The 15,179-nt window shown below is 49.2% G+C and overlaps 1 protein-coding gene across 11 annotated transcripts in view; it reads left to right on the plus strand.

The window, feature by feature from the left end:
• Positions 1-15,179, plus strand: part of EPS8 (EGFR pathway substrate 8, signaling adaptor) — a 297,407-nt gene that overhangs the window by 146,637 nt on the left and 135,591 nt on the right. For all 11 annotated transcript variants that reach the window (XM_075343463.1, XM_075343467.1, XM_075343469.1 and 8 more), the window contains one exon: positions 199-319. In XM_075343463.1, coding sequence (XP_075199578.1) covers positions 199-319 — 121 coding nt within the window. The remainder of the gene's footprint in view (positions 1-198; positions 320-15,179) is intronic.

Here is a 15,179-nt window from a genome sequence, read left to right on the forward strand (position 1 = left end):
TGCGTGTGTGCCACCCCGGCGTGCGTGCCACCCCGGCCCTGGCGTGCGTGCGTGCCACCCCGGCCCGTGCGTGCCACCCCGGCCCGTGCGTGAGTGCGTGCCTCCCCGGCTCTGGTGTGCGCCCCACCCTGGCCCTGGCATACGCCCACTGATCCTTTAGTGTCCTCTGACCCTGCGGTGTCTCTGACTTTCTTACAGCAAATTCTGAACCACATTCTTGACGACATTGAATTCTTTATTTTGAAACTGCAAAAAGCTGCGGAAGCGTTTTCTGAACTTTCCAAACGGAGGAAGACAAAGAAGAAGAAAGGTCCTGGAGGTAGGAGGATTAAAACCCCTCATGTGCCTTGGCCCTGGTTGTAGGAGCAATAAGACCCTTCATGTGATGAGGTCCTTGTAGGAGGAATAAGACTCCTCATGTGATATGGCCCTGGTTATAGGAGGAATAAGACTCCTCATGTGATATGGCCCTGGTTATAGGAGGATTAAGACTCCTCATGTGACATGGCCCTGGTTATAGGAGGATTAAGACTCCTCGTGTGGCATGGCCTTCGTTATAGGCAGAATAAGACCCTAATGCAGCCCTAGTTGTAGGATCAAGAATACCCCACGTGTGATGGGTCCCTGGAAGAGTAATAAGACTCCTCGTGTGATGCGGCCCTGGAAGTAAGAGGAATAAAACTCAGCGTTTGACAGGTCCCTGGTTTTAGAAGGCATAAGAATAAGACTCATCATGGGACTCTGCTCCGGTTGTAGGAGGAATAAGATTCCTCATGTGATGCGGCCCTGGAGGTAGAAGAAATATGATTCCTCGTGTGACACAACCCTGGCTGTAGGAGGGATAAGGCACCTCAGGTGACGTAGTCCTTGAAGTGGAAGCAATAAGAGCCCTTTTGTGACGTGGCCCTGGTTAAGCTGTTAGACGAAATGATCCTGGGCAGTGATGAAGCTGGTAGAATCAGAGTCAGCTCTGCTGGACATCAAAAGGACTGTAGCCAGATTTTTCGGAGCCTGAGCGAGGTTATGAATATTTGTGTTTTTGTGGAAAGGGTAGATTCTAAAGTTCTGGTAGATACATTTTCAGCATCGTGATCCTGAAGAGATGACATGCATAATTGTTACATAACCGTGAGATCTGCATATGAGCACCAAATTAATATCTGTCAGATGAAGAATGCTATGCATCCCATGTTTCATCTCTATAGAAAGGTAAAATTGTGATAGGAAACATGATCACAATATCTTCCGCCTTGGACCTCCAGGGGCAAAGATATCCTGGAAGTTGGGAGTCTCATAATTTTCTAGCCTGAAGCCACATCTCATTGACCATCTCTATTTGATGTAGCCATGGGGAGGTAGGTGGAAGTGACTGTTCTTTAATGAATAGAGAAGTTTGGGTTGACGTCTTGATTGATGCAGGAAGATGAACTTCGGTGTAGGTTTGTTGCATATTTTCTAATAGAAGAGCTTTCCTCCAAAAAGAGAATTGTTGTATTCCTGTGGCCACAGGTCAGGTGCTTTTTTCTTTTGTATCCCTTTTATTTTATGTAACTGTATATACTGTATTATTTTGTCCCCTTTACAACATCTCTTGTATATTTTTAAAAACATTTCCTACTTTCCAGATTTAAATATATAAAATTTAATAGCTTTGTTCCTCTTGCTCTATATTCCGCACCTCTGAAGCCTCATGAGGCCAAATGTTACCAGTAATGGGCGTCCAATCGGTCTGTAGAAATGATTTGGTGGTGGCAGCTAGTAGTTTTTCTTGGGGTTATTGTGGAGCTTGGCAGCGACCGTACCAAGGTGTGTGTATGTGGGTGTGTGTGTGTGTGTGGGGGGGGGTGTATGTGTGTGTGGGTGTGTGTATATGTATATATGTGTATGTATATGTGTGTGTGTGTGTGTAAATAATATATACTTGCAGTAAGCACATAGTGTATTCACAACCATGTCCAACTGATGGAATAAATAAGTTCTGTTTTATTTATTCCATGGTTGGGAATGGTTGTGTATATACTATGTGCTCCCTGTGAGTTCCCCGTAATTGTCCTGATTTTGGAGGTGGCGGAGCGCTGTTTGTGACGAATGCTGACCGCAGTGGGAGATCTACCTGATCTCTTTGATAATGCTATTTTATTGGGATTTGATCTCATGCCAACACTAAGTATTTGTGAAGTGTAAAATGAAATCATACCAGGTTTTCTAAATATTTTATACATATAAATCTGAAAATTGTGATGTGCTTTTTTATTCATTCCTCTCTGGCCTGATCCCCTAAATAAAATTTTACGTGACCAATTGCCCCCAAGAGTCCCCTAGTACATTGCGTAACTGGGTGTGATTTCTTCTTAGTATATCTGCAGCTGTTCTGTGAAGGCCTCAGAGGTTTGTGTGAGAACATCAGGGGTCAAACCGCATCATGAAAACCAAGGAGCACAGCAGACAGGTCAGGGATAAAGAGGAGGAAAGCAGGGTTACATTATAAAAAACCCTTTCATCCTGTACAAAGGGCTGGTAAGACTTAGTACAGCGTATTCCCCACTAGGTGGCAGCAGTGTAGTGAAGGACAGTCAAAGTAACACTGTAACAGAAAGGAGGCTGAAGTACAGCAGAGTAACTTCAGCAGGCAGTTCACAGGCGAACCACCAGGGGGCACTAGACTGGTCAAGCAGTCAGGGTCTGGCCAGGAAAGTCAAGTCACTTCAAAGGCACAATCAGGTCAGAAAACAACCGAAGTCTGATGCCGGGAGATCAGGTATGCAGAGGGGAACACAAAGGGCACAGGGAACAGAAGACAAGACCGGAGGGTGAGGAGACACGAACACTGGAAAGAGTCAAAAACAAATTATAGGCTAGAGCAAAAACCAGATGAATAATCCAAACATATTTATAGAAATATCAAAAATGTATATTAAGGCATGTAAAAATAACATAAATGACATGAACAAATTACATACAATAGAGGTCAAAGAGGAAAAAAAGACAAAAAAAAACCTCCCAGGGGCAGGATAAACACAAAGTAATTGTATGTAAATTACAGACCACAAGTACAACAATGGGCGAATAACAATTAACCACCTGTATGAGTGGTTTCCACCCCATCAACAACGTGTAGATTGGAGAATATAATATACAATTAAAGTGCCCACACAAACATCAGTATCAGAGGTAATCCCTACATCACCCGGTTACAGTGGCCCGGACAAGTATAGCTTACCCATATTGGAGGCCCCCCATACGCAATCCGACGCACGTTTCGCCACTAGCGCTTTCTCAAGGAAGAGGATGAACCAGGATGGGTAAACATCTGTCAGGAGCGGGAAGTCAGGAACTGGTCAGACGAATGAAAGGGGGAGGGTACAGGTCAGGGCACGGTAACAAGGAGTCAGATCAAACAGGAAATCTCACCAGTCACTGGCTGCCAAGCAAAACTATAACCAGCACAGGAATGCAGGTGCAGCGCCCAGATATAGTGTCTCCTAACACCGGAACGAGGCTGATGGGAGTTAACCCCTGATATGACCAGGCCAGGTCTGGGAAACTCTTGAGCAGGAAATACTGGTCCTGGATCATGACACAAACAAGTTCTAAACTTCTCATGGAGTATGGGACAACTGTAAACCTACCAAGTGTGTCCTCCGAATCTGACATCCCAAGAAGTGCACTAACTAGAGAAGCAGCCAAGAGGACCATAGTCACTGGAGCAGCCCCAGAGATTACAGCTCAGGGGGAAGAGTCTTTCCACAGGACGATTAATAATCTGAACTTTACGGAAAGGTGCCAAGAAGAAAGTCATATAGGGGAACACAGCAACCAGTGGAGGAAGGAGTTCTGGTCAGAAGAGACCAAAGGAGAAGCTTTTTGGGAACATTGCAAAAAGCTATGTGTGGTGGAAAACTAATGATACACATCTCCATGAAAGTGCCCTCCCCACCGTCACACATGGTGGAGGCAGCATGCTGCTGTCGGGATGCTTTTCTTCAGGGGCAGGGAAGCTGCTCAGAGGTGATGGGAGGATGGATGGAGCTAAATATATAAATGTAAATAAAATATATAATATAATACAGTTGAAACCAGAAGTGTTACTCCGCTTTCAATAAAGACACATCTGCAGGGTTTTCTCCCTATCTGACATGAAATCAGAATAAATCTTTCTCAGGAAAAGAATTGTGGACTTCCACAAGTCTGGTTCATCTTTGGGTGCAATTTCCAGATATCTGAAGGTGCCTCGTTAATCTGTACAAACAATTATACGCAAGTACAAATAAGATGGGAATGTGCAGCTATCATACCGCTCAGGAAGGAGACGGGTTCTGTGCACCAGAGATGAACGTGCTTTGTTCAGACATGTGCAGATGAACCCAAGAACAAGAGCAAAAGACCTTGTGAAGATGCTGGCGGAAGCTGGTAAGATGGTGTCATTATCCACAGTGACACGAGCACTGTATCAACATGGGCTGAAAGGCCGCTCTGCCCGGAAGAAGCCATTACTCCAAAAGAAGCAGAAAAAGCCAGATTAATGTTTGCCAATGCACACAGGAACAAAGACCTTAATATGATGTAGAGACGTTCTGTGGTCTGATGAAACTAAAATTGAACTATTTGGCCATAATGACCATCGTTACATTTGGAGGAAAAAGGGAGAAGCTTTGACGCCTAAGACCACCATCCCAGCTGTGACACACGGGGGCGGCAGCATCATGTTGTGGGGTTGTTTTGCTGCAGGAGGGACTGGTGACTTGACAAAATAGATGGCATCATGAGGAAAGAAGATTATGTGGCAATACTGAAGAACATCTCAAGACATCAGCCAGGAACTTACAGCTTGGGCGGAAATGGGTCTTCCAAATGGACAATGACCTGAAGCTACTGCCAAACTGGCCACAAAGTGACTTAAGGAGAACAAAGTCCATGTTTTGGAGTGGCCATCACAAACCCCTGAACTACATCCTATTGAAAAATTATGGGCAAAGCTGAAAAGGCCGGAGCAAGCGGCGACCTCCAAACATGGCTCAGTTACACCAGATCTGTCAGGAGGAATCTGCCCAAATTCCACCAACTATTGTGAGAAGCTTCTGGAAGGATCCTAAACATTTCCCCCAAGTCACACAGTGTAAGGGCAATGCCACCAAATATAATGACATGGAGGAAACTTCACTGTGCAGAAAGGAAGAAAAATGCCTGAAAACATTCTCTCTCTCTCTCTCATTATTCTGGAGAGCGGAGGGAAAAACCTGCAGATGTGTCTGTATAGAAAGCAGAGGGAAAAACCTGCAGATGTGTCTGTATAGAAAGCAGAGGGAAAAAAGGAAGGAAAACCTGCAGATATGTCTGTATAGAGAGCGGAGGGAAAAACCTGCAGATGTGTCTGTATAGAGAGGAAGGAAAACCTGCAGATGTGTCTGTATAGAGAGCGGAGGGAAAACCTGCAGATGTGTCTGTATAGAGAGCGGAGGGAAACTGTGTCCATTGTCTCGTCCTATGTGATTATATCCTAATATGAGGAAACTTGCAGGATTTTCCGCTTATTTCATAAATTTAATTTATTGTAAAGCAAATAATAAAAATGTAAACAAGATAAATTACAACGAACACGGATCATAATTAGAAAACGCTTTCAGATCCTGCAGGTTATTGGTCTTAATCTGCACCTGGTGCTAATCTCCTTAATTATCTGACAAACCCTATGTAACTGGCAGCCTAATGTTCGTTTCCACTTACTTTGCAAAAATGGTGTGCCGTTCCAAAGTGACTGAAACACTCCAGCAGCAGGTTGTCCAGATGGAGGTCAAAGGGGTAACCTTATCAGCCATAGCAAGAGAAGTTGGTTGTTCCAAGCCTGTGATTTCGAGAATATTGCATCTTTACAACATCACAAACTTTCAAATCCCCCAAGAAGGCTGGTCACCCTCGAAAGACAAATACAAGAGAGGACAGGATAATGTGGAGAATCTCCATGGGTAATCGTTTCCACACTGCAGCTGAAATTGCTCAGCAGTTCAGCATTGACAGGGTAAGGATCTGTCTCGTCATACAGTGTCACGACGTGTAAGAGCATTTGGACTAAAAGCCCACTCTGCAGTGACCAAACCTCTAATTGGCAGGAGAATCACAAGGCGAGACTCCCCTTTGGTGAGGAGCATGTTGTGTGGACAGAGGAGCAGTGTCCACAGTTCATTTTAGTGATGAAAGCAAGGGTAATTTATTTGGGACTGATGGGAAGCATTGTTTTTTCTGTCCCCACTTAAAGTCCATTGAAGGTATGTAGTTGTGACGTGCTGTGAGAAATCTTACCTTCGTTTTCCACTAGGTGAGACATGGGACCAGAACGCTCCAGAGGGGATGGATTAAATGTGCACTTGCTGAGATGAAGCAACAATGGTTTATTTTCTCCATAAGTTGAGGACATGCAGTGGTACAGTGGTTCAAGTACCTGGCACCGTGGTTGTGTAATGATGCGAGCAGCTCTGACTGTGTTGTGACTGAAAAAAACATGGAGACTGACATTACACAGGATGGTGCTGCCACCTTGTGGACAAGTGCTGAAATTGCTCGAGAGGCGGACGCTGTAAAATCTGATCCCCCTCCCACAGACACTGGTGATACAGGAAAAAGTGCGGGAAAAAGCTCACTGAGCCACTGGAGCTGTATCAGAACAGACCTGCCTCGGACTGCCCTCATCGCTGACGTGTGAGGGATTGCCAGAACTGCTGCAGAGGTGATCCTGGACTCAAGGGACCTCCGGACCGTCTCCTTCCTCCATACCAAGAGACTGTAAGCTAGTCCTCTGGTGAGAGGGCTGAAGATTTCCCCATCTCTGCTCCTTGGAGTCGCCGTCGTTTACCCGGAGTCCAGGCCTGCTACATGGGAGCCCTCCCTCCTTGTGTTTTGGACTGGTAATGTAACCCATAGGGCAAGTCAGGGACAGAATTCTTGTTTATCATTGCTGTCTTTTTTTGTGTTCTGCGCCGTGTGTCTGAAGTTAGAGACCCGGATAGCAAACTCTGATTGTGTGCTGCTAAGCCAGATGCGTGTGTCATTGAGATGTTTACCAGTAAAGAAATGTACCCTTGCATAAAATCTGAGCGTGGGGATTTTGTTGGCGCAGATTATGGGAACTCAGCCGCGGTCTTACCCGCGGCCACTTCATCTGGCGTAGTCGGCAGGATCTGTGACCAGCAAAATCCCCTCCCGGTGGTAGCTTATAGTCAGACAGCTCCTCTGGCGTCTATTGTAAATCAAGTGAGAAAGTTTAATGGACGGAATTACCCTGTACCTGAATGGGCGGAACAACTTAGGATCAACATTATACATTTCCCCCACTATCCTAAGACCCTAGCGGAAATGGCTATGCTGACGTTAGAGGGGGAAGCATGGACGACGGTCAGACTGGAGACGGTTAGGGGCCAGCGTACATTAGATGACTTGGTGCGGGTGCTAGAGAACACCTATGGGCCGACCAGATACCTGAGAACACTGCGCTACATGTTCTTCCAGCGTACACAGCTCGAGTGGGAGGTCATTCCCCGATATGCGAACGCCCTCCAAGTACTGCTGGAACAAGCCTGCAAAAATGGAGAAAATCTAGCTGGTACATCCACCCGCGACCTGGTGCTGAGGGACCAATTCGTAATAGGACTGAGAGATCCATATCTTAACCGCTCATTGCAGGACTTACTCCGGATAAATCCAGCCCTTACGTTTGCTGAGGTTAAACAAGAAGCCATAGAACGTTCTAGGGGACCTGTTACAGGAACAGAGACTTATACCGCTACTTGCAGATCCATGTACAGTACAAATACTCCGAACAGCGACACGGAAGAACTGAAGCAGATGGTGGCGGATTTACAGAAGCAAGTGCTGCAGCTCACATTAGACCAACAGGCGGATAGGCAAGTGAGACGGCAACCTAGCCGGCCTATGGGAAAGTGCTGGACATGTGGTGACCCCCGTCACAGAGCAAACCGTTGCCCCCAGAACTCCTTCCAACCCGACCCGCAGCCGTTCTATTGAATGGACTCTCAAACACCCCAGCAAGCGGAGTTTCACTCGAAACAGCGGATGGAACCCCAGGCCTATTCACTAGAACCGCCAAGCCGTGCCTCTCAACAGCGGGCACCTTTAAACTAGACACCCCGGCTGAGGAGGCTCACTCGACCGGGAAGACCACGGAGAAAAGGAGCCAACAAAGGAGCAAGCTTGCATCAAACAGCCCTACACTGAAAGTAATGCTAGAGGGGGTTGCCATGCAAGGACTAATGGATACTGGATCCCAGGTGTCCACCATCTCAGAACAGTTTTACGAGAAATATCTACAACCACGGGCTGCTTATGACCCGAGTACCGTCATCAAGATCAAAGCGGCCAATAATCTACCCATTCCAGTAACGGGAGTAGCTTGGATGCGCACCGAAATGTGTGGACAGGACCTCGGGAAGAGGGGGATAATCGTGGTCAAAGAAGGCTTCGGTTCGGAAACGCCCATGATTATTGGGATGAATATCCTGAAAGACCTGGACCTGGTATTGTTTACCAAGCGGGGACCCAAGTACTGGCAGGAAGTTACCACACACGGGGCCACCCGCCAAGCATTCCGAAGAGTGGTTCGGGCCTACAGCAAATGGCAGAGGAACAACGGCCCATAGCCACTATCACCGTGCCTCGCCACACTAGGATCACCTTACCGGCTGAAAAGGAGACCATTATCTTGCTACCCCTTAGCACCACAAGACTGCTTGAAGGCGTGGAGGTACTGATTGAGCCACAAACCCCGAGGGAGGGAAAACTGAACCCATTAGTCGCTCGCACTCTGGCTGTCGTGAAGAGGGGAAGGATCCCTGTCCGTCTGAGCAATACGGCTAGTGTAAGCGTCGACCTAGAAGCGGGGACACAGCTCGCCAGAGTCTACGCCCTACCTACAGAGGTGAATCCCAGGGGCCCCCTCCAGTTTGCCCCATCGACAGAGGGAGACTGGACAGTGACTGTCTCCGCCATGGCCACCACCACAGATGACACTGAAGCTGGAAAGGAGCTGCTAGAGAAGTGTCAGCTGGATACATCCCAATACTCTAAACAGGAAGAGTCACAGGTGGAAAAACTACTACAGGAACACCAGGCGTCCTTTGCCCGGCATGACACCGACTTTGGATGCACCACCAGTATCCAACACGAGATCCCTACGGGTAACGCTTCTCCTATCCGTGAGAGATACCGGCAGATACCACCCCAGCAATACCAAGAAGTGAAAAGCCTCCTGAATTCCATGCTCCATGCCGGAGTGGTACGAGAGAGCCAGAGCCCCTGGGCTGCACCGGTGCTAATAGTTAAAAAGAAAGACGGATCCCTGAGATTCTGTGTGGACTACCGCCGCCTGAATGCTTGCACCACCCGGGACTCATACCCTTTGCCGAGGATCGAAGAATCCCTGACTGCTCTGAAGAAAGCCAAGTATTTTTCCTCCCTGGATCTGGCCAGCGGCTATTGGCAGGTACCCATGAGCGAAAGGGACAGAGAAAAGACCGCTTTCATCCTACCCATGGGCCTGTACGAGTTTGACAGGATGCCCTTCGGCCTGAACAACGCGCCGGGAACTTTCCAGAGGCTGATGGAGCGCTGCTTGGGAGACTTCAATTTCGACTTCACCCTCATCTACCTTGATGACCTTGTGGTCTATTCAGCCACGTTCAACGAACATCTACAGAAGCTGGGCCGCGTGTTCCAGAGGTTAAGGGAACATGGCTTGAAGTTGAAACCCAGCAAGTGGCGTCTTCTACAGCAGGAGATCGATTACCTGGGCCACAGGATCTCGGCCGAAGGTGTACAACCATCGCCGGAGAAAATAGCCGCCGTACGAGACTGGCCCCAGCCCACAACTGTCAAGGAGGTCAGGGCTTTCCTGGGACTGGCATGCTACTACCGTCGGTTCGTCAAGAACTTCGCCCGGCTTGCCGCACCACTGCACGACCTGCTTTGAGGGACCACCAACAGTCCCAGAGGACGCCGCATCAATTGGGGGCCTACCCAAGAAGAGTCTTTCCAAGCTCTAAAGGGTGCCTTGACGTCGTCCCCCATCCTGGCATATGCAGATTACACCCTGCCCTTTCAATTACATACCGACGCCAGCCTACAGGGTCTGGGGGCAGTACTCTCACAGGTACAAGAAGGCAAGGAACGCGTTGTAGCCTATGCCAGTAGGTCCCTACGTGAAGGTGAAAAGAATCCCACCAATTACAGTTTATTCCGGCTGGAGCTGTTGGCCTTGATGTGGGCAATGACTGAGAAATTTGCCGGATATCTGACGGGGACAGAAGTACTAGTCCTGACGGACAACAACCCTTTGGCCCACTTAGAAAATGCGAAACTTGGGGCTATGGAGCAGCGATGGATGGCTCAGCTCTCCAAGTTTAACTACAAGATTAAATATAGAGCTGGGGCTGAAAATCAGAATGCGGACAGCCTGTCCAGAAGGACATCCCCCTCGCCCACTAAGGACTGGGACGAAGAGCTGGAAGGAGACGAGATGCTTGACTTCGCAAGATTAGCCCGGCAGATGATGGATTGCCGCCAGTATGCTGTGGATGAGGCTGGCACTCCAGTAGGGTCCCCACAGGAATGGTGCAGAATCCAGGACCAGAATGCTGAATGTGCCCTACTCAAACAATGGGTGAAGCAGCAGCAGAAGCCGTCCTCTGACACGCGGTCACGACTGTCCACCAGTACCCTGACCCTGCTCAGCCAATGGGATCATCTGATTCTGAGAGAAGGAGTGCTATACCAGAGGATCTTCCTATCCCACATGCTGGAGGAGTGCCTACAGGTTGTAGTGCCGACCCAAATTGCCCGTGAGATGGTGGGAGAAGCACACAAGAGGAACGGCCACTTTGGAATAGACAAGACCTTCCGGTGGGTCCAACAGTCCATCTACTGTCCGGGATTCCGCAAGCTGGTTGAAGATGTCTGCCAAGCCTGTCGCACCTGTGAGCTTTACAAGTCCGCTGAACAGCGTGCACCTGTCCAAACAGTTGAGACATCCCGGCCCCTTGAGCTGTTGATGGTGGACTACCTGTCGATTGGGACGGTGAGTGGTGGCTACCAATACTGTCTAGTTATGGTAGACCATTTCACAAAATTCGCAGTTGCTGTTGCTACCAAAGATCAGACTGCCGAGTCAGCTGCGCGGGTCATCTGTCGACAGTTCATCCAGGTCTATGGGTGTCCGGAGAGGTTGCACTCTGATCAGGGGGCTTGTTTTGAAGGTCAAATTATCGAGGAGCTGCATCGGATGTATGGGATCCAGAAGTCCAGAACCACCCCTTACCACCCACAGGGGAATGGTGCGTGTGAGCGCTTTAACCGGACTCTACTCCAGTTGATCCGCACCTTAGCCGATGACAAGAAAGACCAATGGCCCCAATTCCTCCCGGATCTAGTGTGGGCCTACAACAATCAAGTCTACTCCGTGACGGGTTTTACCCCACACACCCTTCTCTTTGGCCGCCCAGGAAAAGGGGTCCATGACCTAAACCTGACCAGTCCTGAAAAAAATACCGGCGGTACCTGTCCATCCTGGCTACACACTCCTCGTCAGAAGATGGAAACTGTATACCGACTGGTAGGCCAACAAATCCGGGGCCAGAGACATGCTGACCCGCTCCCCGTACAGGAAGAACCCTTAGAAGTAGGACAGCTAGTCCTGGTTCGCATTAAGAAGCCTCAAGGAAAACTCCGAGCTAAGTGGGAAGCTGAAGTCTATCGGGTAGTTGAGCGCCCCTACCCTGATGGTCATGTGTACAGAGTCCGGGGCGAAGATAGCGGCAACTCTCGCACCTTGCACCGGAATATGTTGCGCCCCTGCCGATCCCAGCCTGACTCCCTGACCACAGTACCCGGTGAGGACGACACTGCTGACATGACTGACACCATTGACATTACTCAGCATAGTGACCTTGTAGACTCCGGGACTGGTTACCCGCCTGCGCAGACTGGCTCTCCCTCTAGGGAACTGACGGAGGTAGAGAGTGTAACCGGTGATAGAGTGCAGGGAAATCAACCTCTGCGGCGTACTACCCGCACCACTGCCGGGGTTCCTCCTGGGCAGTCTTATAGGGACCAGTATGTATGGCCCGCTTCTCAGCCTCCCCCTGCCACAGCCTCAGTCCTTGCTGCCCTGGAACCTGTGAATGTTGACAGGGACTGCCAACCTTTCAGTGGGGGGATATGTAATGATGCGAGCAGCTCTGACTGTGTTGTGACTGAAAAAACATGGAGACTGACATTACACAGGATGGTGCTGCCACCTTGTGGACAAGTGCTGAAATTGCTCGAGAGGCGGACGCTGTAAAATCTGATCCCCCTCCCACAGACACTGCTGATACAGGAAAAAGTGCGGGAAAAAGGACACTGAGTCACTGGAGCTGTATCAGAGCAGACCTGCCTCGGACTGCCCTCATCGCTGACGTGTGAGGAATTGCCAGAACTGCTGCAGATGTGATACTGGATTCAAGGGACCCCCGGACCGTCTCCTTCCTCCATTCCAAGAGATTATGCTAGTCCTCTGGTGAGAGGGCTGAAGATTTCCCCATCTCTGCTCCTTGGAGTCGCCGCTGTTTACCCGGAGTCCAGGCCTGCTACGTGGGAGCCCTCCCTCCTTGTGTTTTGGACTGGTAATGTAACCCATAGGGCAAGTCAGGGACAGAATTCTTGTTTATCATTGCTGTCTTTTTTTGTGTTCTGCGCCGTGTGTCCGAAGTTAGAGACTCGGATAGTAAACCCTGATTATGTGTGCTGCTAAGCCAGATGCGTGTGTTATTGAAATGTTTACCAGTAAAGAAATGTACCCTTACATAAAATCTGAGCGTGGGGATTTTGTTGGCGCAGATTATGGGAACTCAGCCGCGGTCTTACCCGCGGCCACTTCAGTTGTCTGGTGATTGCTCGTCTCTGGAGCAACTACGGAGGTCAAAAGACTTTTCCTTCTGTAGCCCAAGTGAGGGAGATGTGACTCTCATGAGCACTGGCTGTGAACTAAAATAGATGCCAGGAAGTGAGGTACAAGTGCAGTAGACACTCCCATGGGCTAGACTAAAAAGAAATAGGGGAACAGAAGAGCCTGACCACTAGGTAGCAGCAGAGGACAAGCATGAGTAGCATACATTAAATAACAGTGGATATGAACATCAAAGGTAACAGTTTATAGAAAACAGGTAGGATCAGCACAATGTTCATCGACAAACTGGGAAAAGACTGAACCCAAAGTGTGTTAAGAAATCAGTGAGCGGCGGTGGAGGAAGGGTCATGGTTTGGGGAATGTTTTCTGCAGCAGGAGTTGGACCTCTCATACAGCTACATGGCAGAGTGAATGCAAGTGCGGATCAGAACATTCTTCCCAACACACGGCTCCTTGTGTCCATCACTCAATCAGCAGCAATTTTAATGCAGGACAGTGTCCCTGTCACACAGCAAAACGGGGAAAGCAGGTCCTGGAAACAATGAAATGTCCACTGCCCAGAGTCCTGATCTAAACCCAATAGACAGCCTCTGGAAAATCCCTGGGGACAAAGTTATGGCCAAGAAACCACAACAGTCAAAGAACTGTGGAAGAGACTGGAAGAAGAGTGGGCCAAAATCCCCCCAGAGCAGTGTGAGAGACCAGTGATGTCCTGTGGAGAGACTGGAGGAAGAGTGGGCCAAAATCCCCCCAGAGCAGTGTGAGAGACTAGTGATGTCCTGTGGAAGAGACTGGAGGAAGAGTGGGCCAAAATCCCCCCAGAGCAGTGTGAGAGACTAGTGATGTCCTGTGGAAGAGACTGGAAGAAGAGTGGCCCAAAATCCCCCCAGAGCAGTGTGAGAGACTAGTGATGTCCTGTGGAGGAAGAGTGTTCCAAAATCCCCCCAGAGCAGTGTGAGAGACTAGTGATGTCCTGTGGAAGAGACTGGAAGAAGACTGGGCCAAAATCCCCCCAGAGCAGTGTGAGAGACTAGTGATGTCCTGTTGAAGAGACTGGAAGAAGAGTGGCCAAAATCCCCCCAGAACAGTGTGAAAGACTAGTGATGTCCTGTGGAAGAGACTAAAAGAAGAGTGGGCCAAAATCCCCCCCAGAGCAGTGTGAGAGACTAGTGATGTCCTGTGGAAGAGACTGGAAGAAGAGTGGGCCAAAATCCCCCCAGAGCAGTGTGAGAGACTAGTGATGTCCTGTGGAAGAGACTGGAAGAAGAGTGGGCCAAAATTCCCCCCAGAGCAGTGTGAGAGACTAGTGATGTCCTGTGGAGGACACTGGAAGAAGAGTGGACCAAAATCCCCCCAGAGCAGTGTGAGAGACTAATGATGTCCTGTGGAAGAGACTGGAAGAAGAGTGGGCCAAAATCCCCCCAGAGCAGTGTGAGAGACTAGTGATGTCCTGTGGAAGAGACTGGAAGAAGAGTGGGCCATAATCCCCCCAGAGCAGTGTGAGGGACTAGTGATGTCCTGTGGAAGAGACTGGAAGAAGAGTGGGCCAAAATCCCCCCAGAGCAGTGTGAGAGACTAGTGATGTCCTGTGGAAGAGACTGGAAGAAGAGTGGACCAAAATCCCTCCAGAGCAGTGTGAGAGACTAGTGATGTCCTGTGGAGAGACTGGAAGAAGAGTGGGCCAAAATCCCCCCAGAGCAGTGTGAGGGGCTAGTGATGTCCTGTGGAAGAGACTGGAAGAAGAGTGGTCCAAAATCCCCCCAGAGCAGTGTGAGAGACTAGTGATGTCCTGTGGAAGAGACTGGAAGAAGAGTGGACCAAAATCCCCCCAGAGCAGTGTGAGAGACTAGTGATGTCCTGTGGAAGAGACTGGAAGAAGAGTGGACCAAAATCCCCCCAGAGCAGTGTGAGAGACTAGTGATGTCCTGTGGAAGAGACTGGAAGAAGAGTGGGCCAAAATCCCCCCAGAGCAGTGTGAGGGACTAGTGATGTCCTGTGGAAGAGACTGGAAGAAGAGTGGGCCAAAATCCCCCCAGAGCAGTGTGAGGGACTAGTGATGTCCTGTGGAAGAGACAGGAAGAAGAGTGGACCAAAATCCCCCCAGAGCAGTGTGAGGGACTAGTGATGTCCTGTGGAAGAGACTGGAAGAAGAGTGGGCCAAAATCCCCCAGAGCAGTGTGAGGGACTAGTGATGTCCTGTGGAAGAGACTGGAAGAAGAGTGGACCAAAA

Source organism: Anomaloglossus baeobatrachus, chromosome 4 (assembly GCF_048569485.1).
Source record: "Anomaloglossus baeobatrachus isolate aAnoBae1 chromosome 4, aAnoBae1.hap1, whole genome shotgun sequence".
Lineage (NCBI taxonomy): Eukaryota > Metazoa > Chordata > Amphibia > Anura > Aromobatidae > Anomaloglossus > Anomaloglossus baeobatrachus.